The sequence below is a fragment of the Eschrichtius robustus genome, chromosome 1, assembly GCF_028021215.1.
Source record: "Eschrichtius robustus isolate mEscRob2 chromosome 1, mEscRob2.pri, whole genome shotgun sequence".
In the NCBI taxonomy this organism is placed as follows: Eukaryota; Metazoa; Chordata; class Mammalia; order Artiodactyla; family Eschrichtiidae; genus Eschrichtius; species Eschrichtius robustus.
This window is the reverse complement of record NC_090824.1, coordinates 117,416,608-117,442,698: the sequence shown is the minus strand read 5'-3', so window position 1 is coordinate 117,442,698 and position 26,091 is coordinate 117,416,608. Positions and strand designations below refer to the sequence as shown.

The window sequence follows — 26,091 nt, the reverse complement described above, 5'->3', positions numbered from 1 at the left end:
TTGTGTAAGTTTAAGAAACATTATCAATGAAGAGCTTTTGTCTTCTGTTAAATGTAGGGAACCTTTTTCATAGCTAATGCTAGTAATTCATAGAGAACAAAATAAACAGTATGAGTAAAAAGCAATTGAGTTTACTTTTTTCAGAGAGAAAAATATAAAGAGTTTGAGGGGGCTTCCCTGGTGGTGCAGTGGTTAGGAGTCCGCCTGCCAATGCAGGGGACGCGGGTTCGAGCCCCGGTCCGGGAGGATCCCACGTGCTGCGGAGCAGCTAAGCCCGTGCGCCACAGCTGCTGAAGCCTGCGTGCCTGGGGCCTGTGCTCTGCAACAGGAGAAGCCACCTATGAGAGGCCCGCGCACTGCCACGGGGAGTGGCCCCCACTCGCCGCAGCTGGAGAAAGCCCGCATGCAGCAACAAAGACCCGTGGCAGCCAAAAAATTAATTAATTAATTAATTAATTATTTTAAAAAAGAGTTTGATTTACTCACTTATAAACAAAAAGCAAAGAACACACATGGCATTTAAAGAAAAAAAGAAAGTAGTCTATAGTATCTAATTTTGGCAACTTTTGGAAAAGATAATGGTGTAGAAAAATTGGGGGAAAAAGAAAGAATATCAGTATCTCATATATATCTATTAATCTTCTATACGTATTATGTTTATACACATTTATGTGTATAATTAATTCACATATTTATTGCCAAGTGGAACAAGATTTTTTTCATTAGTCAAAACATTTTAAAAATGTTCCTGGTGACCATATATTTGTCGCTAAAATGAGACATTGTAAAATGGGTTAGCAGAAATGCAGTATGAAATTATGCTTGTGTGTAATTTAAAGTGGGTCAGAAATTACAGCCTTTACCTTCCTGATATTGCTGTAAATCAGCACAAAGTACTCAAATTACTTTAAAACCTACAAGGCACTGTAGGAAGTCATGCTCTACTACAGCAGTTTCTGGACTCTGTTCCTTACAGCATTAGTTTCCCAAGATCATAAAGGCGCCCTGCTTCAAAAAAAAATAACTAAAAAAGTTTGAGAAACATCATATACCGTTTCCTCCTATTAGAGATTGACATCGGAAATTAAAGTCCTTCGGTAAAGGAATCCATTTAACTTAATATTTACCAAATAACTTGGACTACTAATAGTAAGAACATATTGATTTATTAAATATTGAGGGATTACTATGTGCCAGGCTCTTTTCTAGGCATTGACAATACCACAGTGAACAACAGAATGTCCCTTTCTCATTGGCACTTACATCTCAGGTAGCAAACAAATATATAAATATTCAGGTAGTGTCATGAGTGCTAAGAAGAAAGCTACAATAGGGGAAAGAATAAAGTGATGGAGGTAGTGGGGTAAGTTCTTTTGAAAGAAATGACATCTGAGCAGAGCCATATGGATATCTGGGGTAAGTGCAAAGGCCATGAGACAGAAGTGTGCTTGGCATTTTAGAGGAACAACAAGATGGCCAGGGAGGCTAGAGTGAGGGGAAGTGGGAAATGAGGTGGGGAGGTAGCCAAGGGAAGATCAGGTAGGCCAGACTTCCTGGACCACGGGTTTTTTTCTAAGAGGGATGGAAGACATTGATCTGATTTACATTTTGAAAGGATTACTTTGGCAACCCCCTAACAGCCTACCTGAAAAATTGACTATAAGGAGGTAAGAGTAGAAATTGGGAAACCATTTACTTTTTAATTTTTTCTTTTTTTTAAAGTATATTTTATTTTATTATTTATTTATTTATTTTTGGCCACGCCATGGGGCATGTGGGATCTTAGTTCCCCGACCAGGGATCAAACCCATGCCCCTCACATTGAGAGCGTGGAGTCTTAACCACTGGACCGCCAGGGAAGTCCCTGGGAAACCATTTAATTCGCAGGTGTCTGTTTGAGAGCCAATGGCAGTTTGGCCAGAGATAATAACAAGGAAGGTAATAAGAAGCTATGAGAACCTAATTTGAAAGAATACTCGATTTGCCACAGATTGATGTGGGGTATAAGAAAAAAAAATAAGCAAAATTGGTGGGGGAAATCAAAAGTTTGGTTTTGAACATGTTACATTTGAGATGCCTCTTGGATGTCCAAGTAGAGAGGTTGAATAAGCGGTGGGAGGGTTAAGTTCACGGGAGGGGTATGGACTAATGGTATAACTTAGGAGTCATCAGTATGGAGATGAAGCTAAGACTGTGGAATTGAAAAAAAATCACTTAGTGTGGACAGAAGAGAGCAAGGTATGAGACTGCATACTGGGACTTTTCTCCAACCGTAAAATCTTATGCTTTGCTTTTTTAAAATAAATTTATTTATTTTATTTTATTTATCTTTGGCTGCGTTGGGTCTTTGTTGCTGCACGCAGGCTTTCTCTAGTTGTGACGAGCGGGGGCAACTCTTGTTGCAGAGCATGGGCTCTAGGCACGCAAGCTTCAGTAGTTGTGGCACATGGGCTCACTAGTTGTGGCCCACAGGCTCTAGAGTGCAGGCTCAGTAGTTGTGGCTCACTGGCTTAGTTGCTCCACAGCATGTGGGATCTTCCCGGACCAGGGCTTGAACCCATGTCCCCTGCATTGACGGGCGGATTCTTTTTTTTTTTTTTTTTTTAAAGATTGATTGATTGATTGATTGATTGCTATGTTGGGTCTTCGTTTCTGTGCTAGGGCTTTCTCTAGTTGCGGCAAGTGGGGGCTACTCTTCATCGTGGTGCACGGGCCTCTCACTATCGTGGCCTCTCTTGTTTCAGAGCACAGGCTCCAGACATGCAGGCTCAGTAGTTGTGGCTCACGGGCCCAGTTGCTCCGCAGCATGTGGGATCTTCCCAGACCAGGGCTCGAACCCGTGTCCCCTGCATTGACACGCAGATTCTCAACCACTGCGCCACCAGGGAAGCCCCGACAGGCGGATTCTTAACCACTGCCCCACCTGGGAAGCCCCCAGAGTCTAATATATTCTGAGAGGTTTTTTGTTTCTTTTTGTTTTTTGTTTTTAGCATGAAACAGTGTTTTATTGTATAGGTTAAAAGCATTTGTAAGATTTGATAAATCTTTACTGAGTAGTTTATAAGTCAGGGTGCTCCAGAGAAAGAGAACCAATAGGATTTGCATATGTGTGTGTGTATGTATGTACAGATAGGTAGGTAGGTAGGTAGGTAGGTATGTAGGTAGGTAGCTAGCTAGCTAGCTAGATAGATAGATTAGATAGAGAGAGAGAGAGAGATTGAGATTGAAGGAACCGGGGCTGCTAAATCTGAAATTTGCAGAGCTGGTCAGCAGGCTAGAAATTCTGACAGGAGTTGATGTTGAAGTCTTGAGTCTGGAGGCAGAATTCTTTCCTCCTCAGGGGTACTCAGTCTTTTTTCTTAAGGCCTTAAACTGATTCGATGAGGCCCACCCGTATTATGGAGGGTAATTTGCTTTACTCAAAGTCTACTGGTTTAAATATTAATTTCATCTTAAAAAAGAAAACTTCACAGCCATATCTAGACTGGTGTTTGAGCTAGCAACTGGACACTATAGCCTAGCCACGTTGATATATAAAACTAACCAGCATAAGTACCCATTAGGCACTAAGCATTGCTCTGGACACTGGGGACACAGCAGTGAACTAAAGAGAGGAGGTCCCTGAGCCCCGTGAAGCTTGTGTTCTTATAAAAGTCTGAATGTCATTTCCAGGGTGAGTTGGGGGTGGGAGGGGCAGGCAGCGGAGGAGCTGGGGAGGTTGGGGTCTGAGAAGCCAGAGAAGAGACACGTGATAGCGTGAAGGTATGGGGTGATGATGTTAAGACTGGAGTGACAGCAGTGTGCCTGGAGTGGAAGGCGCTAATTGGAGGCGGAATGAATAGTAATTAGTATTTGGGGATGGGCACCAGCTCTTCATTTTACAGAGAAGAAAACTCAGGTCTGGAGAGGTGATATGACAAGTTCAAGAGCTTGTGACATATGGTGACATTCTTTTTTTTTTTTCTATAAATGTATTTATTTTTGGCTGCGTTGGGTCTTCGTTGCGGTGCGTGGGCTTCTCATTGCAGTGGCTTCTCTTGATGCGGAGCACAGGCTCTAGGCGCGTGGGCTTCAGTAGTTGTGGCACGCGGGCTCAGTAGTTGTGGCTCGCAGGCTCTAGAGCGCAGGCTCAGTAGTTGTGGCGCACGGGCTTAGTTGTTCCGTGGCATGTGGGATCTTCCCAGTCCAGGACTTGAACCCATGTCCCCTGCATTGGCAGGCGGATTCTTAACCACTGTGCCTATAAAAGCAGGGAAGCCCTGCTTTTATATTTTAAATGAACATTCCTTTGGTAACAAATGGCTCATATTTTAGTATAAGTTCAGTTGGTATTTACTGAGAATTATCTTGTGCAAAGCATTATGCTAGCCACCTTCAGCTGTTCACATGTGAAAAAAAATTTCTGTCCTCCAGAAAGGGAAGAGGGGAGATCAGAGGTGAGGAGGAAGACCTACTTTCATTGAGTGTATACACTTGTGTCAGACACTTGTCCATGGTAGTTCATTTAATCCTTATAATAATTATATGAGGTGGGAATTATTGCCCCCACGAGGAAAGTGAAGTTCAGTGACATGCCCCAAGTTGCAAATTACTTAATTGGTAACATGCCAGGACTTGATCAACATTGATCCAACACCAAGCCTGTTACACTGTCCGGCATGTGAAACTCCTAGTCTAGCTAAAAGTTCAGAAGCTGTAAAAGGCTGTAGACTGAAATAATCACACCAGCTGGAATTTAGACCGTTTGCTGAGAGAATATAGGGGCAGTCAGATCACTTTAATATTTGGGAACTGGTTTAACTGTGCTCATATGGGAACCAGAATGTTACAGTTTCCTTTTTGTTGTCTGAAGGAAGACTTTCTGTGGGAGAAAGGGGAGTGTGCATACGCACATATACACACAAAGCTCAACCATTTGTAATGTTTAAAGTAAGCGAAAGAATTTTAATTTCAGGTAGTGATTGGTTTTGCCAAACACTTTCTAAAATTAAATGTAAAGTATTCTATGGTAAAATGGAGACTCAGTTTATTTATATGTTGGTAAAGAAATTGAATTGTTCTTCCTTCTAGCTAATGGTAACATGTCACAGTACATTGTTGCTTTTTAATTCACCTGCCTAAGAGCAAGGGGCAGTGGAAAGACTTCCTGATTCTAAATAGGGGTCTGTGTGTTTATTCAACGATTGTGTATTCAAGTAGCTCACGCTCTTTCTAGGCCAGGTTGAAACCGGAGCACATGAAAGCAAACCGCCTTCAGCACCTCGCACTGCCCCTGGGTTCGGCTCCCTCCCACCATGTGACCTGCAGAGGTAGCCTCTGAGTCATGGCCTCAGCTCTAAGATCACCCTGCCTTTCCCTTGCATAATGAAATATATTGTAGCAAGTGCACTAGAGTAGCCAGCTCTGAACTGGTGGTGACAGCTACCAGCTGTTGTAAGCTCTCTAAAACTATTTATTGTAAGGGTGCCCTGCATCAGGAAAAAATGAGAAGAAATTACCCCAGGGAAGCTAGGTTTCCCTGTGAATATCCACCCACAAATGCAGTGCAAGAACAACTTCCTGGTTGAATTTCTTTTATACCTGCTTTCATAACATTAGGACTAATTCCTGGGGTGGGATTCCCTTTGTAAGAAAAATACTTCAGTGCCGTGGCAGGACAAGAGCAGAAAGACGCCTCAAGAAATAGCAGTGCCCTATGAAGACATTAAATATTATTATAATATTATAATAAATATAAAAATATTTTTTAAAAAAAGAAATAGCAGTGCCCAAATAGGAGTCCTTCTTGGCAGTCGTGCCATCAGAGAAGATACTTTTCAATACCAAATATATATAAATTCAAATGATTACTTTTGGAGAGAAGTAGATGCTAGCCAGGTTGCTGGTGATAATTTTGATAGTCTGGGGTCTCGGCCTTCAACACCCTGAGGTTCCTACATAACTTTGGCATCTTCTTGCCTGTTTATATTCAGGAAATCTTAGATAATGATTAGGAGGGTGAAAAATATATTCATACTTTCAAAAATAATTGTTGTTTCTAATTTAAGAAATAAGAGCAAAATCATCTATCACAATTACTGTAAGTGGTTTAAACATTTCTAAGAGAAAAAAAAAAAAAAAAAAAGATACTCATTGGAGTTCCATGGCAGTCCAGTGCTTAGGGCTCAGCGCTTTCACTGCAGTGGTCATGGGTTCAGTCCCTGGTCAGGGAACTAAGATCCCGCAAGCGGTGAGGCGTGGCCAAAAAAAAAAAGAGTCTCACATTGGATTTTTTAAATCTACTTGTAATTGTTGAATCTGAGTTCATTGTGTTATTTTGTCTTTACCTATGTTTGAAATATGCCATAATAAAATGTTTTTAATGCTATTTGTATCCATACCTATGTAAAGAGTAAAAAATTGCATATATGTTTATATATATTTTTTGGTTAAAAAAAGTGTGTATTTATATATATATATATGTATATACATATATGTATCCAAACAAAAATGCATGTTGATTTTACGAGCTACTCTTAAAATTACAGAGAAGGATTATATAGGGGCAGTGTGCATGGCAAAATGTTAAATGAAAACTCTAGGATATAAAAATGCATGTAGTAAATATGTACTCACACATGTACAGTACACACATACACGTACACACATACAAATACACAAAAATGTTAACAATGGGAGATTGTCATTTTATTTATATTTATCTTTATTTTACAGATGTTTTAAAATGTGTTATTTTTATAATCAGAAAAATATTTTAAAAATAAAGGACCATGGTTGTGTGATTAAAAGAATAAATGAAAGATAGTTTACTTAATTTGTAATTGATATATTTATAGGGGCAATAACCATGGCTTTGCTAGAAAACCTTGTGGCAGGAAATATATACATTGTCAAGATATCTGCATCCAATGAGGTAGGAGAAGGACCCTTTTCAAATTCTGTGGAGCTGGCCGTACTTCCAAAGGAAACTCCTGAGTCAAATCAGAGGCCCAAGCGTTTAGATTCTGCTGATGTCAAAGGTCTGTATACTGCCATAATCATTGATTTTCCTTAAGAAGAGAAAACACACATATTTTTTTCCAGCTCCCCTCTGCTTTATTTCTGCTCCTACCATGACCGTATCCCTAAACCCGTACTCGGCTCCTTGAATTCTCGCTGGCGAGGTTCTGGTGCTGTGGGGCTGCAGGGCGCTCTCTGCACTCCCAGGAGAACACACTGACCTCAGAACTAACCGCGGTGTTCAGACCGCTGTGTCCCAGTTACTTCTCCTCCCAGCTGTGCATCCACCAAGACAGACGAGCCACACCACCCCTGAGATGATGGGAGCGGGCGTCTGGGGGTCTGTGGAAATAAATGGCAGTGATGGTTGTGGTGTTCAAGCTAAGAAGAGCATGGTTTTCATTAAGAGTTTTCCCCACCAAAAACAACAAACAAACAAAAACAAAAAACTCATCCTCTCCGGAGTGAAAGTTATTTCTCTCCAGAAAGCAATTGGAAAAAAATACCTTTAAAGAGCCATTCTCACTCCACTCAGGGTATCGTCCTGCTGTTGTGAAGGACGACGGGGCCCCCTGTGACCCAGGACTGGACACCTCCTTTTCCCCCTCTCTGGGGGAGGGGGCCTGGGTGGCGATGCAGGGTGTGGCAGGGAGAGCTTCAGATCGAGGAGATGCCAGCTGAATTCAGGGCGGGATTAAAGGCTCTTAGTTCCTCAGAGGATAGTCATTCAGTATTGTGTGCACTTTGGGTATGGACACTGGGAAGGAGAGAGAGAGAAGCAAAAGAGAAGGGCAGGGCAGTCGGATTTAAGCACAGGAAGGAGGTAGCCACAGTAGCTGCCATATCATCAGGGGAAGCGGAGAGCAAGGCTCATATCCGCTTCTCAGATACCTTGCTAGTCAGAGTGCCTAGAGACCAGCAGCGTAAATGGCACCCGGGAGCTTGTCAGACATGCAGAGTTGTGCGTGGGCTCTACCCCAGACCTCGTGAATCAGCATCTGCATTTTAACATATCCCCTAGTGACTCTTATGCACATTAAAGTTTGAGAAGCACTGCTGTGTAAATGAAAATACGTAAATGGAAAACTAATCTTCAATATACAGATCTGCTTTTAAGGTAATATGACATGAAAGCTACCCTTTGGCCTATCAGTGAACATCTATGCCTTGTGCCTTTTAGCATTATAAATTATGAACTGATGTTCATGTTTGATATAATAATATAATACCTGGAACTCATTTAGAATCTTCAATATGAGAAGATAAGCCAATTTTAAGGTCACTGATAAAAGAGTAATACGTCTTTTTTGCTTAGACACAGATACTGTCAAAAGTTTTCCTATGAGAGGAAGGCAAATTATTGAAAAGCTAATATCTGAGAATTATGATAAATGGAATCATTTATTTTTCTGATTGACTCTGAGTACATGTGTTTCCCCTTCTAGTTTATTCAGGCTATTACCATCTGGACCAAAAATCAATGACCGGCATTGCTGTAGGTGTTGGCATAGCCTTGACCTGCATCCTCATCTGTGTTCTCATCTTGATATACCGAAGTAAAGCCAGGTGTGTTTCCATTGCTGGAGATGTTGATGTGGTTAAAAAACATTTAAATTACAGTAACCACAGAAACAAATTGAAATCAAGTGCCTTTTAGAGTAACTGGGATTTTCCACTTTAAAATGAATGTATTATTACTTGGGTTCTTACAGCTATAGAGATGTGCTCACTTTGGAAGATTATTCTCTCACCATTTGAAAAAAATTACTGTACCAACAAAATACTCTTAAATGAGGACCTAGTTTTCTCATTTCCTTGGTATTTTGAGAAACACAAAGTATATCCTTTGGATTTTTTAAAAAACTAACCCACTTAATATGATGCATCTGCTGATTGAGGGATTCCTTACTGACTGGAATATTTTCATATTTAAGTAGCCTGAAATGTCTGAGTCACTTGAGAGCTCTACCCTCACCACCACAGGTCATATGTTTGGGATTCTCCAGACATGGATTAAAACAAATGTAATAACTAGGGATTAGTTCTCTATAAACTGTTATCAGGCAATTTTATCAGTGCTTTTGACTTCAGCTAAATTCTCAGCATTCAGTGAACCTCTCTGTTTCTAACCTTTTATATTTTGGCTTTTGCTTTCATTTATTAAGGTTCTTTATTTTAAAAAATCAAAGTCAAATACACATCATTTTTAGGTAATCTCTATCACTAGACTGTCTCCATTATCATAGGTTTTGCAGAGTTTATTCTATATGTTTTTGGTACTTGTGCGTAGAAACACACTCAGAAAACATGTTAATGAAAGAGTTAGTTCTAAAGTTTTTTGTATATGGAACTGGCTTAATTTTACTGTCCAAGTTTCTCACTTCAAGAATTTTTTAATGAAATCTTTATGTACATTGTTTTAGTGATGCCCAAATCTTGCATAAGTGCTACTGTAAATTTGTCATCGTTAATTGTTACGTTAGTGTGACAATCTGCAGACCTGAAGGAGAACATGTAAATTTTTTAAACTACAGTTTCTGTGTATATTATAAATAAGTGACAATAATAAATAATAGTACTTTATAAATATTAAGGTTTTTACTAAGTGTAAAAAGTAATTTTATATAAACAGACCTTGGGACAAAAAGAAAGAAGCCTTCTCACATCATAGAAGTTTGCAGCAGTGAGCTGGAGTTATAATCTAATAGTTTCTAAAGATATTTGAGAAACAAGCATTAAGGAACTCCATTGTTTGCAAAGTTGTGAACTTCCCAGATTTCACCAAATTTGGTACATTTGCTTCTCTCTTCTTGTGGACTTAGAAAATTTCCTTTCCGTGCAATATTTCAGGAAATCAACTGCCTCCAAGACAGCACAGAATGGAACTCAACAATTATCTCATACCAGTGCCTCCCTAGCCAGTGGAAATGAAGTAGGAAAGAACCTGGAAGGAGCTCTAGAAAATGAAGAGTCCTTAATGCCAGTGATCATGCCGAACAGCTTCATCGATGCCAAGGTACTCTGAGCTGAGGGACTGTTATGCTACGTAATCCTTCCTACCATTCATCTTCTCTTTATGCGTAAAATCTTCTTACCAGAAAATTGTATGTTGACTGTATTGTGTCCATACTCCACATAATGAAATGTGAAACCGTTTCGCTCAGATCCTTCCTTGCATACAATATTTGGGGAGAAGATAGGGATAGATAAAAGAATAAAAGATGAAGATAAAGAAAATATGAGAAAGTAGCATAAATTCAATTAGTTCGGATTATATGGAGCTGAGATGTCTTAAGTAAGGACATCAAGGTCATCAGTCCATATTTACTATAATTTGGATTGTTCTGTGTATACTGGATGGACAATTTTTTATTAATCCATTCTCAACTTAGTTTATTTGATTTTAGAGCTAAATGGAGCCTCAGAACATTCCAGGTGTGAATGAAATTTTTTTAAATACGGAGTATATAAATAGATGTCTCAAGATCCTTCCCTGTATGGCCTTAGGAAGTTGGATATAGTAAAGAGGTGTCATTGGAGGATATTACTTCATGTCCTTTCCACTATGTGTAATAATAGTACAGCGATAAGCATTATGAACACCAACTGAAAATTATTTTTAGTCACATTGCAGCATTAGATATCGTGCATTATTATAATAGCCCTCATAACCAATGTGCTGTAAATTAAGTATCCGCAAACTATAGCCCAGCCCAGGCCAGCCTGCAGCCTGTTTTTGTATGGTCATCTCTGAGCTAAGTATGTTTTTCACATTTTTAAAGGGTAGTTTGGGGGGAACAAAAAAGGAGGAAGAGGAGAAAGTGCAGCAGAGGCCATGTGTGGTCTGCAAAGCCTAAGACATTTACTATCTGCCCCTTTACAGGAAAAGTTTGCCAAATGCTGCTATAAATTCTTCTTCCCCAACCTTTCCCTAAAATTTAGAATACCAAAAATATAACAAAATTTCAGGCAATTTTGATGTTAAATTTTATATAATTATATTTAGCAGATGCAATTTACGTGTATCTAGCACAGTAAATATATATATACTATATATATTATGGGTAAATAATAGTAAATTGATTTTTGCTACTCCTGTTGTCTTTTTGTTTGCAACTTAATTTAGCTTTTATTTTCTGATACAAATGTAAGCCATTTAATTCAAATTAATCTAGAACATTAGAACCTAAAACTTTTAAATAAGCACAGAAAGTACCAAAATACACTGTCATTCTGTTATTACTAACTTGGAACTAGACATGAGAAAGGATTGAAGAGAAGTGAAGTGGGGAGGAAGACATGGGAAGAGAGAGGGAGAATCTAAAATGAAAGGAGACAGAGCAGAGTGGGGACCTGAAGTGAAGCAGAGAAGCCAGTTTGGAGGCCAGGTCTCTGAATTCCCTTGGGTTAGCCTAAGAGCTGATCCCCCGTCTATTGCCATTTTGTTGAGCATATGTGGGCCCATTTTTCTCTTCCTAAATCCTTTTTAAATTTTTCAACCATGTGGAAAGGTTGAAAAAATTTAATAAATGCACAAATAATTGTCAGTATCTTTTCATACTTTTGTATCTCTATATATTTTTGTTTGCTCTGTCATTTGAAAATAAGTTTTGAAATCCTTACACTTCACCCCAAATACTTCAGCATATATATCTCTCTTAGGAATAAACCTATTATATCTTTTTGATCACTAACAAATACCCTGTATTTGTTGTGTGCTGCTAGTGTAAAAGAAGAAATAATAATGTCTGTGATCATTTTTTTCTTTTAACATTTAAAAATTTTGTGTACTACTTATAATAAACTGAAATCTATAATATGTGCATTTTCCCCTTTTATATCTCCAGGGAGGAACTGACCTGATAATTAATAGCTATGGTCCTATAATTAAAAACAACCCTAAGAAAAAATGGCTTTTTTTCCAAGATTCTAAGAAGATAAAAGCTGAGCAGGTAACTCACCCATTAAGTGGAAAAAATCTTTTGCTACTCCTGGTATATGAGATGGTAATTTTAAAAAGAGGAAAATGTAAATGAGTTTTTTTTTTAACTTCTGTGTTCTTTCTAGCCATGATTTTATTAATTTGGGGCATGACTTTATGGAAAGCCATGGGGATTGATGACCGAAATGACAATTGGAATAGTAATCAGAGCTGTGGTTTTCAGTGGGAGTTGAGGGGCAATGGAGAAAGGGATGGGGCAGGAGCCTGCATCAAAATCACTGAAGAAGCCTTTTGACATTTCACTTGCCCCAGTCATTCTGATGTGTTCCCACTCCTCGGAGAACCACTGACCTAGACAATTCCTTCATGATGATCTTTTACCCATGTACTCGATCAGTTTGCTATCTCAGCATACATAGAATATGCAAAACCAGATTTGTTATTTTTTAAGAGCACTCTGGTATCACTGATGGTGTTTTATGTATTTTTACCTAGCCTCAAAGAAGATTTACTCAAGCGGTCTGCTTTTACCAGCCAGGCACTACCGTATTAATCAGTGATGAGGACTCCCCCAGCTCCGCAGGTCATACAGCCAGCTTCCCAAGACCCTTTGGTGTTGCAACTGATACTGAGCATTCAGCGAATAGTGAAGGCAGCCACGAAACTGGGGATTCTGGAAGGTTCTCCCATGAGTCCAATGATGAAATACACCTGTCCTCAGTTATAAGTACCACACCCCTGACCCCCAGTTCCTTCACTGGCACTGATTCGAGTGGGGATCCCTCGATGAGAAAGTGTGAAGAACATGCAGTGCCGTCAGATGCTGAGCAGATTTCCTCTTCAGTTCCTCAGCCACCATCTGCCATGCTCTGCTTTGATAAAAAGGATTTTCCAATCTAGATAGCCACGTCCAGGTATTCTCACCTTTAAGTCTTTTCGAAGGACAGTGAACAGGGAGCCAAAGCCTTTTGTGAAAATCATGATATCTTATTGGGTATTTCACCTTTTTTGAATGTGTTTTGTTTCTTTATCTTTAAGCTCACGCATTTTGAATGTTTCAATGTCAGCAATGTGAAAAGACAGTCAGGATATTTGACTGGATTATGAAATATATCACTGGAGCAAAGGGAAGACTTTTGAAAGCCCCTTTGCTGACTATCTACCTCAGTTTGCCACACGGCAAACTCAGAAGACAGCTTTGTTACCTCGTTTGTTGTGATAGTTTCTCAGCTACATAACCGATGATACTTCCTAGTAGCGTTTTGTTTTCATTGCTGTATGTGTAATGTGTGTGATCAAAGGAGTCATATAGGTAGATGAGTAAGAATGTTTATCTGAAGCTCTGATTTAAGAAACAACAGCAACAAACTATGACCTCTGCATGGTTTGGATAATTTAACACCTCCAGCTGTGAGGACTGAAACCGCAGAGAAGAGAAAAGTGGGACTGTTGACTTTACTGAATGACCAAAACAAAAAAGTATATCTCTTTTGAGAATAGAACTGTTCAGTAGCATACAGGGACTCCTATTGCGTCTAGGGCCTTTATGTTGTGGGCATTAGAGTCTTGAGTGCTTTATCTGCTGTATCCAAACCTCAGCCTGCCTAGAAGCCGTGCCTTTTCTACCTGCTCCTTTGCCTGACAGTTGGCCAAAGGCTGCACTGTGTAGTTTGCAAAGCATCCTCAACCTTTCCAGAATTAGTTGCAAAACTCCTTGCAGAAAATAGACTTTCAAAGAGAACAGGTTAGGGTTGGTGTTTTTTTTTTTAACTCCAGCTTGGCTTAAAGGGGTAAAGAAGTTTCATTAAATATTAATAATGAAGATAAATGCAGCAGTAGACAGTAAAATGAACTTGAGGTTATCACGGTAACAGTGCCTTCCATTATATATTATGAAGTTCTTTGCCTTATACCTTTTAAATATTCATGAAGTTGTTGAGGATAAGAGTACAAAAAGTTGCCTTAAGAGTTTCTTGGATTTTATCAGTAACTCTTTTGATGTACAGTATTTTATCAAAGCATTTTGGTTTGTTTTTGTGCAGCTTTTGTTTAGGGATAAGTATTCAGAGCTCTACCAACTTGGTTGTATTTTCTTGAATTCTTCAGAGAATTTGGTACTGTTTAATCTTCCTTCAGTGTCAGTGCTGCGAATGAGGAATGCTGACTCCAGGAGTGAGTTAATCCTCTTGCTGGTTTGAAATCAGTAAACTGTTTACTTAGCCACATAGAATAGGCCTTCTTTCAGTAATGAGACAGTTACCTGATAGGTGCCCAGCAGTGAGAGACAATAAAGAATTAAACACATGGTGTAGAGAAGGGACCCCCTTTTCCTTTTAAAAGTATTTCTTGAAATTATCTGGAAATGACTTTTGAGCCGCTTTTTAAAAGGAATCTTAATGGGTATCCCCCTTGAAACCTTTTGTTTATGGAAGTGGGGGGGTCGTGTTAAATGGTGTTCTAAAGTCAAAAAAATGTTACTGGACGACAGTCCCACCTCTATCATCTTCTATCCCAGTGTCTGATGACACAGCATTTTTTGGTTGTTTTTTAATCTGTAGTTTTGTGCCAAATTGGATGTGTTCAGAAGTAGACCAACATTAACTGCTAGCATGCGCTTCTGAACTAAATTCACAGTCCCCCATTTAGTTATCTAAGTATGGGCTTGATGGCAAAACAAAAAAGCAGAGCTTTAGGTGAACAATCTGAGGCCAGGAAACGTGCTGCTCCTGCCTTTATAGCTCCTGTTTATACTACCTCCTTTTAAACTTATTCTAGTGTTATTTTTTTTTTCCTGTACTCAGGGAATGTTTTGTTACTTTTGAGCTGCCTCATGGAAGCATGGGCAGACTGACAGGGTATGGCGTTTGGGGGTTCATAAGTAGAATTATGCGAGGCCAACTTTTATCAATATCTAAAACTAAGGACTACAGTGAGTTCATTTTACGTTTTTAAACTTTCGTTAAAAGGCAGACAGAATCTAAAGTTGAAACATCATCCATCGTGTCTCGGACTCTATTAATTTGAATCATTTTAAAAGCCTAAAATGATGATCTGAAGTCCTTAAGGAAAGTATTTAGTTTGTTTTGTTTTTGATGAATAGGCCCATAGTTATTGTAGATCTTTAGGCTATAACTGTTCGCTAATTATTTACCAGTACATTTTTCACTCTTTCACCTTTTCATTTTGTTCTTATATAAGATTTTTTTCATAATAATCCTATTACCAAAGAATTTTCAGTAGAAAGTGAAAATTTGACTATGATTTCCCCCAAAATTGAATTAACTAGAAACATCTATAGGTATGACGCTTATACAAGTAGTTACTAACCCAGAATAATAGGGTTTATCTTGATTGTTGTAGTTAATTAGACTAGTAATTTTAACTACCTTATTGTTACCAGAGCATTTAAAATAAGTTCTTTACCAGCAGATAGTTCCAAAGAATTTCAAGTGTAATTTTTTTTTCTTCAGCAAGTAAATCTTCAGCTATACAGTATTAAAAGTATTTTGAAATTGTTGAAACTACTTGTTGTAGAGAAAAAAAAGTCTTTTCACCAAAGATAAATATTTTGGTCTCATTGAATAAGATATTTAGTGAACACCAAAGACTTCTTTTTACTTGGCCAAAGCTAGCTTCTTTGAAGTCTTAAGTATGAAATTGTAACTAAAATGTGAAGGTTCTCTTTCATCTCTCATAGTGGTGTTACTTCATGGTATTTTCACTCTGAAGGGGCTAATATGCAAATAGTAACTATTTTCTTTTCCAAAGACTTATTTGCTGTAAGTACTAATACATGCATGTCATTTTTATGCCAAATATTACAAGATACTGCTCATCAGTATTTTCATACCAAAGATCATGCAAATATATAGATTAGCCTGTAAGTAAGTAAAGATGAGCAGATTTGAAATAAATTTATTTAGAGGCTGATAGGGAATCTAGCTTTAGTAGCAAAAGATATCAAAGGGCTAAGTTTACATAATTAAAAGCAATACAATTATATTGGTATTTATCAGTGTTTTAATTCACGTACTTTTTATCAACAAATTTTTAGAAAACCAAAGATATTTAAGGTTATGTCCACATATAGGCAGATTTAGTTGTACATTAAACTGTTGTTTCTTGTTTTTATGTCAACCAAACTTGTCTCTCCAGAACCCTGTCTGTATACAAATAGCATAATACATAGGAACTTCCCATTAAATCTGCTGATTCAGCCACAGGATGTTTTTGCCACATGATGTGATACTTTCCTAAGCACCTTGAGTGTGAGATGTCAACAGAAATATCAGCAGGCTTTTCCACTGCAGAGCATTATGGCAACCCCTGAATCAGTCTGTGCTGTCTTCCTCCTGCTTAAAACATTACCGTGGTTGACTCTGAAGGCTCGAGGCAGTCCCTTAATAATAGGGATGTTCTCATCTCGGGGGAGCAATGGGATATAACAGGGAAACGAATCATATCACTGTTTTAAGTGGCTGTTCTTCGATAGATGTGCTCTTTAAAGTTGTCCATAAATTGAAATATTTTAATTGCATCAAGGGAACAAAAATCTTTTTCATGAAATCTGGAGTTTTATATTTTGATTAGCCTAAAAGTAAGGACACAGCTTTATCCACTAAGTGGCTTTAAAAAATCAGTTTTGGCACCCCAGGGAAATTAGATCCTCAGTGAAATGCTTTCTGTTTGCTTTTGCTTCAAACAAGAGCAGTGCCAACGCTGGGAACAATGACAGTGATTTGCATTGGTGTGCCTTGGCTTCATTAAGGACATATGCCAGAAACTTGCTCATGTTGACAACTCAGGGTCATTGATCAAGTCGATGAAGACACCTTTGGAAACAATTGAGTGTCACAAAAAAAGATGATTTGAAAGGTTTTTTTTTTTTTAAAACGCTAGAATATCCAGATGTGGTTCCATCTCAGCAGTGGCTGTAGTGATTCACACATACATTTCTATTTCATTGAATATAAATGTTTAATACTGAATGTAAAAAAAGAAAAAAAGTGCCAATACATTGAAAGAGGCATGATTTAAGACTAAACATGTATTTTGTAGACTTTGTTCCTGACGATTTGGCACATGGGTCTCTGGTAAAATTGCTTTGGTTTAATAGTCATAATTTCTGTGGGCTGTGAGCACAGAGTACAGGGTTCTGGAGATCACCATACACAACCAGTTGTCTAATTGTGAATTTTATTGATGTTTAGAAGAACACATACCTAGAATTCTGTGTGAAGTTGATTTATGCTCAGGACATAAGATCACAGGCTAATGCAATGTGTATGTTTGCAGGCTTTAATCTTCTCAGGCGGTTTCCCTTGGTAAGCCTTTGAAGGTGTTTAAGATTAACATGACAGCCTTGCATTTTTACCAGGCAGATACTGTATTATTTTCTTATTGCTGCTGAAATGAGTTACCATGAAGCTGGCCTTGAAGCAACACAAATTTATTCTTACAATTCTGTAGGTCAGAAGTCTGACACAGGTCTCAATGGGATAAAATCAAGGTTTGTTTCCTTGTCTTTTCTGGATTTTAGAAACTGTAGACCCCACCCTCTATTCTCTCTGACCCCACTTCCATTATCATATCTCTTTTTCTGACCCCAACGGGGAAACATTCTCCAGTGTTAAGGACTCACGTGATTAGCTGGGGCCCATCTGCACGATCCAGGGTACTCTCCCCATCTGAAAATTCTTAACTGAATCACCTCTGCAAAATCCCTTTTGCCCTGTATGGTAACATATTCAGAGTCCAGGGATTTGGGCGTGGACTTCTGTAGGTGGCCATTCTTTTACCTACAACAGATATATTATTTCTGTAGAATTCTGATCTCCATAAATTGTCTATAGCATTACAGAGATTGGAAGTGTGAAGCCATGTGCCCCTTGGTGATCTTCAAAATGTCAAAGCTATGAAAACCTCGGCTTATCGCCTATTGAATGTTTACATTAAACTTCCTCTCTAAATCACTTGCAAAAACAGTTCGGCTTTAAACTTTTTGAATATGTGCTTTGTAAATTAACATCTCAGTTCTATGTGTTTAACAGAAAGTTTCCTAATATTTGGCTCTAACTTTATGGAATTTCATCAGATATTTTTGAAAACCGTTCATATTATAGTTGAGCTTTCTCCTTTTCTCTTAAGTGATTACGTCGGTGGGGTAGGGTTGGGGGAAAGACCTCAAACGTAGGAACTCAGAGTAGATGAGCAGGACCATGCTCAAGTTCATTCTTCATTTTCTTCTAAAAGCATTTTGCAACATTCACCCTTTCTGACTTTTAAATCGGGTCTGTTTCTTCAGCTTCACCAGCCACTGTTTGGTTTTCAGTTTGATAGCCTCTTGATTCTCCATCAGCCTTAGCAAGAACCTCCACTTGTACTTAGCAGCATGTACAATTCCTAGGAAATTTTGTCTTTGTTTTCTTTGATTTCAATTGTCCCTTTTCCTAGAAAGCTTTAGATTCCACAGCTCTAGTTTGTTCTGATTCCTGGATCACGTCAAGTCAAGCCTTCTTTCAGATTTGAAGGATAATTTATAATTATACCCTAAGTTTCAGCATTTCTTCAATGAATGAAACAAAGCTATCTCCATCATGGGGTAGAGACCATGATGCTATTCTGAGTAAGGTTAAGAGTGCTGGTCACTTTTCAGCCACTTCTGACTCTACTCCTTAGGAAGGGAGAAGGCCATTTACTGAGCGTATATGATGTGCCAAGCACATCTTCATCCCTGCACACTGCTACATTCTGCAAGGCAAGTATTATTCCCATTTTAGAGATCAGGAAACAGGTTTAAAACGTCTAACTTGCCAAAGATCACAGCTAGTAAGTGGCTTAGCCAAGATACAAACCCAAGTTGGTCCAACTTCAGTGTTTATAGGATTTCTACTATGATGACATCATCTCAGCTAAGACATGATGTTTAATTACCTAGGCTCATAGTGCCTTCCACTGTGTCAACACAACCTGTCCACACAGTCATAGCCAATCAACAGAGAGAAGTCTGTCCTAGTTACGTTCATTTATTCAAGGAGGAATTTAGGAGGCTGGGCTATAACTCACTCTTTGTCATCTCGTGAACTCCCTTCTTTCCTCCTTTAAAACCTTCTGTTTCTCTTAGCCGAAACCGTGTCTGAAAGCTGATACTTGTGCCTAGAGTTGCAGTAAACAAGGTAGGTATGGTTTCTGTATGGTTTCTGGAGTCCTTATCTGTTCAAGCATTTCCTTATTAGACTAGGTGTTCAGAATTGAATTTTATCTTTTGTAATTTTTCTGTATTCCCCATATCTAAATAGAAACTTATTAACTAGAAAAAGCCAGGTGTGTAAGCAGTCATCCTTTCTTGCTAGATCTGAAGAGCATATTTGTTATTTGAATTCAACCTAATTAATTTAGGAGAGAGCAAAGTTGAGGAGAATCATATAGTAGAACAAGTATAAGGTTAGTCTTCGGCACACCTAAATTCTAGTTTTTGACCATTTTGAGAATTGTTTGGTAGGAAAGTTCTTAACCTATTTTTGTTCCTTTTCTTAACATGAAGTAAGGATACTTTGTTGTGCAGAATGAAGCAGTAGTACTTTGAAAACTTAAAAGTGTAGATAATTATAATCCAAAAGTCATTTCTATACTTTGTTGTGCAGAATGAAGCAGTAGTACTTTGAAAACTTAAAAGTGTAGATAATTATAATCCAAAAGTCATTTCTATAAGGCTGTGAAACATATCTTAACAGATTTTTTTGTTTTACAGGGCAGCCTTTCCAATTACATTTTGCCTGTGCTAAAATGAAAAATGTTTGCATTTCCTGTATATGCACCAAAAAAGCTAACAGAAGAAAGTGGTGGATAAAAGATGTAGACTGGGATTTAAACACTCATCTTTAATGTAGGTAAATCTATAAGATGAATAGGGGAATTTACAGTGCTTTCGAGAATACTAAACATGAAATCATCTTATCCTAATTTAAATCTTTCATTTTTTGTTATCTTGGCTTTTAAAGATCTCTCTCTTAAGGAGAGAGTCAAATATCCCCAGAGGGGTAGATGGGTAAGACAGAAGTGCATTTTTAGGATTCTTCTCTAACAGATCTACTTTTTCAAGATTATGGAGCATTTCCAAATTTCTTTAAACTATTTGGAATAAATTTTAGGGTAACACCTACTGGCACCTAATTCTAGTTTACTCAAGTCAACCTTTAAGGCTTATTGACAAGAAATATATGATTATCATCTTTTTTTTAGAGAAAGGAAATACTTTCCCTAACTTTTTCTTGAACCAGCCAGTATCACTCTTAGTATAATCCATGAGAGTGTGAACACCTTTCTTGATTTACTCAGGTTTATATCTTGTAAGTAGTTCATGGTATGTAGACACAGTCCTAACTTACAAACTTCATCTTTAAAAATTTGTTACAGAAGTTTCTTTTTCTACAGAACTGTCTTTAAAAATAACAAAAATACTTAAAATTTTTACCTAAAACATTTTTCTCCCTATTACCACATTCTTTATTCTGTTTGCAAATGAAAATGATTACCGATGATTAGCAACATGAGCCTGTTACAGAAATTTGCAAAGCCTGAATACACACACATTGCCTTAGCCTATCAGTAGACTGGAGGACATATATTAAGTAAGTTTGTCTGTCTGTTGCTGTTGTTGGACAAAATTTTATGTCTGTGTATGTGCGATTTTTTTTTTCTATTTTCTTTGAAGATGTGAATTAAATGAAAGTGTGGGAGCCAGTTATATTGTTTCATATTATGGGTGTTCTGGATCCTTTCACTCTGTATACCATTTTCTTGTAAGGGCAGCATTTGCAGACTAGCTAATGGACTCTAGAGCTGAGCTATTTTAATTTTATACTTGACTCAGGGGATCAGCTCTATGAACTCCATTGCATGAAGAAAGCAAATGTTTACCTTGATTTTGAATGTACCTTTTTAATGTCTTCTTAAAACGTATTTTGCTTAATAATGTGGGTTTGTTTTCCTTTTCTAGCATCATAGTAAATATTGCCTAGTACCTTCCCCCTCCCCAGGATAGTTTATATACTATCCTACGGGTCATGCCAAAAATGAATAAAAGTTTAAATGCCAAAATGTTTATAAAACTGCTGTCTAAAAACTGATTGATTGCACAGTTTAAATAAAAGTTTTCCTTAGTTAAAAAAAGAAAAAAAAATGTTTTCTTTTACTCTTCACTTTTCTTTTGGGTGATAGAAAATGAAAACTTTGAGTTTATAGAATGATGGCTTTCACATCCTGGGATGGGATGATTATAGAGTCTACTCCAAGCAGTAGGAATAGAGCCTGTTGAAGGCATCTAAGAATTGTTTTCATCTGGCATTTACTGAACAGCAACAAGGAAATAACAGTTTTCCCATTCCAGTAGATGATTGCTCACCTCAGGAACTAAATAGCCTAAAAGCTATGGGTCATCCAGATAGACACATTTCTAATTCAGGTTAAAATTTTGGTTTTTTCATATTATAAAAAATGGTTAAGAAATATTGAAAACACTTCCACTTTAAAAATCTAGAAATAACAGGTAAAATATGACCCAAACAAGCTTTGTAAGATAGCTGAATTCTTATTTTTTAGACACTCCCAATTTGGGAGGGGAACTGAAAAACAGAACAGGAACTTCTTGAAAAGATATTGTGCTGACTGTGGAGGACATGAAAGAAAGAATTGAAACATTAGAGAACAATAAACTATATATTTTAAAAAAAGAACAAGTACGTTTAAAAAAAGAAATGAATAGAATTCCCAGAAGTTAAAAAAAAAAGTCACTGAATTTTTGGAAATCTGTTAAATAGCATATCAAATACACTGAAAGAATATTCGAAAACTGGAAGATAGATGTGAGGAAATTATCCAGGATGCAGCACAACAGATAAACAGAAAATATAAAAGAGATAAACAGAAGATTCAACATACATCTGACAGTCATTCTAAAATGAAGGGGGATGAAGGCTAAGCAATTTTCGAAAAGAATATGACTAAATAATTTATGAAATCCTCAGATTCAGGAAGCATAAACCTCAGTCTAAAAAGATAAAAATAAGTCCAAACCACGATGTCTTAGTGAACTGCAGAAGGTCAAAGCCAAAGATAAGAACTTAAAGGCAGTTTGAGGGGAAAAAATGATAAATAGATTGCACTAAGAAGATTTCTCAATAAAAGAAGCAAGAAGATGGTGGGATAATATCTTCAAAACATCGCAAAGAAAAATAACTGCAGTGTGGAGTTCTGTAACCAGATAAATTATAATTTAAATGTTAAGTAAACACAATTCTAGATACAGATATGAGTGAATTTACCACACACACACTCTTGCTAAATAAACAATAAAGGAAGGATGTACTTTAGGAAGAAGGAAATATAATACACAAGGAAGATATGAGAAGAAGCAACAATGAGCGGGAAATACAAATCAAAAAGACAGATCATAACAAGTGCTGACAAGAATGTGGAGAAATTAGAACCCTCATAGATTGCTGGTGGGAATGTTAAATACTGTAGCCACTGTGGAAAATAGTTTAGCAGTTCCTCAAAAAGTAACATAGTGTTACCATTTGACCCAGCAATCTCATTCCTTAGATATATACCCAAGAGAAATAAAACATGTTCATATAAAAACTTGTACAGGCATATTTATAGCAGCATTATTTATAATAGCCCCAAAGTGGAAACAACCCAAATATCCACCAACTGATGATTGGATAAATGGAATGTGGTATATTAACTTAATGGAATGTTATTCAGCAATATAAAGGAATTAAGTACTGATATATGCTACAACAAGGGTGAATTTTTTTTAATGCTAAGTGAATGAAAGCAGTCAAAAACCCCAACAAATTGTATAATTCTATTTGTATGAAATGTTCAGAACAGGCAAATCTATAGAGACAGAAAGTAGATCAGTGGTTACATAGGACTGGAAGGTTGTAGTGAATGGGAAGTGACCACTGGTGGGTATGAGATTTCTTTTGGAGAGAGATGAAAATGTTCTGAAATTGATTGTGATAATGGTTGGACAATTCTGTGGATATACTAAAAAAAACTATTGAATTGTACACCTTAAATGGGTATATTGTATGGTATATGAATTATATCTCAATGAAACTGTTCTTTAAAAATCCATGATGAGCAAAGAGAAATGTGGGTAAATCAACATTGACTATAGAAAACAAAAATACTACTAACTAGTTTTATATTAAAACAAGGTAAAACTAAAATACTAGACAACAATGAGCCATAAAACTAGAAGAAAAATGAGCAGAGCCAAAGTATTCTACCATTCATTTTAAAAATAACTGTATGTTAAAATTTAAGATTAAGTGCTAAAATAATAGAAATAGAATGTATCATTTCTAAGTCTGCTAATTTAGGTGGAAAAGGAAATGAAGAATACAAGATCAATTTAAGAGAAGGCAGTGAAGCAGATGGGAAAAAAGCAAAAGATAATCCTGAGAAAAAGAACAGAGTAATATGGTAGGAAAAATACAATTATATCTGTAGTTACAAAAAAAAAAAAAAAAAAGTAAATAAACTACTCCTACTTTAAAGATTGGATAAAAAAAATCTTCCTGTATGTTGTTGCCACTTAAAACTTAATGACCCCAGTCTCCCAAGGCAATAGAAATAAAAGCAAAAATATAAACAAATGGAACCTAATTAAACTTAAAAGCTTTTGCACAGCAAAGAAGACCATAAACAAAACGAAAAGACAACCTATGGACTGGGAGAAAATATTTGCAAATGATACAACCTGTAAGGGCTTAATTTCCAAAATATACAAACAGCTCAGCATTACTCCAAAGAAGTATACAAATGGCTAACAAGCACATGAAAAGATGCTCAACATCCTTAGTCATTGGAGAAATGCAAATCAAACCACCATGAAATACCACTTCACATCTACTAGGATGGCTATAATAAAAACAACAAAATTGTAACAGAAAATAAATATTGGCAAGGATATGGAGAAATTGGAACCTCACACATTGCTAGTAGGAATACAAAATGGTGCAGCCATTGTGGAAAACAGTTTGGATTCCTCAAAAAGCTAAATGTAGAATTACCATATGGGCCAACATTCCACTTCTAGGTACATAGCCAAAAAAATGAAAACAAAGACTGAAACAGATACTTGTACACCAGTGTTATTTGCAGCTTTATTCACAATAACCTAAAGTTAGAAACAACCCATGTGTCCATCAATAGATGAATGGGTAAACAAAATGTAGTGTATCCATAAAATGAAATATTATTCAGCCATAAAAAAAGGAATGAAGTTCTGATACATATTACAACATTGATGAACCTTGAAAGCAATACTGCTCCCCCATGAGCTAGGTTAGTAGGTAGAACTGCAAAAGAAGAAACAAAACTATCATTACATGCATATGGTGTGATTGCATAGGAAATCCAAGAAAAATCTATAGACAAACTATTGGTCCAAACAGAAGATTTAAGCAAGATTGTTGGGTATAGGATCAAAATACAAAGTACAAGAGAGTTCCCATTTATCGGCAACAAATACCTACAATGTGTAATTTTAAAGAAAGGTATAATTTACCAAATCAACAATAATTAAGGATTAAAAATATATCATACCAAATGTGTAAGACTTTTACAGAGAAAATTATAAAGCTCTATTGAAGGACATATTTGAAGAACTATTTAAAGAAGGAGAGAGCCCATGTTTATGGATAGGAACATTCACTATCTTGAAAATGTCAAAACCCCCAAGTCTATATGTTTAAGGCAATTCAAATGAAAATCCTAATAGGATTTCTCACAGAAATTTCCATATGAAAAAGATAATTTTGGATGCCTACCTAATCTAAATGAACAAAACACAAATAAATGAACAAAACATTAAAGACCTGATTGCAAAAAGCCCAGTAGAATTCTATATAGCACTCACTACTATTCTAAGCACTTTATGTACATTAACTCATTTAATCTTCACAACAACCCCATGAAGTAGATGCTGTTATTGTAGCTATTTTGCAGATGAGGGCACTGAGGCACAGACAGGTCAAGGAACTTTCCCAAGATTATACAACTAATAAATGTAGAAGCAGGATTTGAAGTCAGGCAGCCTGGATCCAGGTGTCTGAGTACTTAACCAGTATACGTACTGATTCTCTTTTACATGTATTTACATGTATATTCAGATCAATATAAACTAAAGAAAATTGATAATTGGGAAAATAGCCTTTTGTTCTATTAGATCCTCCCTGACTTCCTCCAATCCTTACCGTTCTCTCTCTCACCCTTCTTCACTTCCAGTTCCCTCCAGCTCAGCCTTATAAGAGCTATCTACTAATCTCTGTGTAAGGTATAAACCAATTGTAAAGCCTTTAGAGCCAGGTAATATACACTTTAATAGATAACTCTTTAAAACCAGAGCAATTTTACAATCCAAAAGCATGGTGAAGAGACATCAAAATAATAGTGGAGCAACAAGTGGTGGTGAGGTTGACATTTTGGGGAAAGAGAGCCTGACTAAAATTCATTTAAATGAATGACCATGTACTCTCAAACTGTGCATGTATACATGAGTGCACATGCGTATAATGTGTATGCATTGTTAATATAATTTTGAATTTAGAAATGAAAGCTGTGCTCCTGCATTTTGCTTATTTTGTAACAAAAGCTATAATAAAAATGGGAACTCTGGGAACCAGGGTTCTCATTTTAGGAGAAGAAAGATACAAGAAGGGAAACAGTAAAGGCAAAGAAGAACCATGTGAAATTGGTTTGGAATTATAGGTGTTCGTATGTATTGATATGAATTCATGGTTTAATATATTTAGATGCACCATATGAAACTGCATTTTTCCCCAGAAAAGAGTCTAGAAGCAGTGACAGTTTAGTGGCAAAGAGCACACCAAGCACTCAGAGTTTGTTTTCTAAATACCATTTCCCACTAGAAGGAACGAGGGCTCCTTGTGGGAAATTGCTTATCGTAGGGCTGGAGCAGAGACGGCATTTCATCCTGGAACACCTTGTTGCATCAGAAAGTAAGTAATAGCTCAAGAAATTATGGGATATGTTCAAAAGATGACAGGAGTCACCCAAAGGGGCTCCTACTAGCCAAATCTGGAACAAATTGAGTATTAAAATGAATAATGAAT

General features: G+C 37.1%; 1 protein-coding gene across 2 annotated transcripts in view; it reads left to right on the top strand.

Moving 5' to 3' along the window:
* The window catches only part of PRTG (protogenin), a 125,031-nt gene extending 109,943 nt beyond the window's left edge, over positions 1-15,088 (top strand). For both annotated transcript variants that reach the window (XM_068551962.1, XM_068551953.1), the window contains 5 exons: positions 6,837-7,019; positions 8,445-8,565; positions 9,850-10,015; positions 11,847-11,951; positions 12,437-15,088. In XM_068551962.1, coding sequence (XP_068408063.1) covers positions 6,837-7,019; positions 8,445-8,565; positions 9,850-10,015; positions 11,847-11,951; positions 12,437-12,841 — 980 coding nt within the window. In that variant the 3' untranslated portion in view covers positions 12,842-15,088. The remainder of the gene's footprint in view (positions 1-6,836; positions 7,020-8,444; positions 8,566-9,849; positions 10,016-11,846; positions 11,952-12,436) is intronic.
* The last annotated feature ends 11,003 nt before the right edge of the window (positions 15,089-26,091 follow it).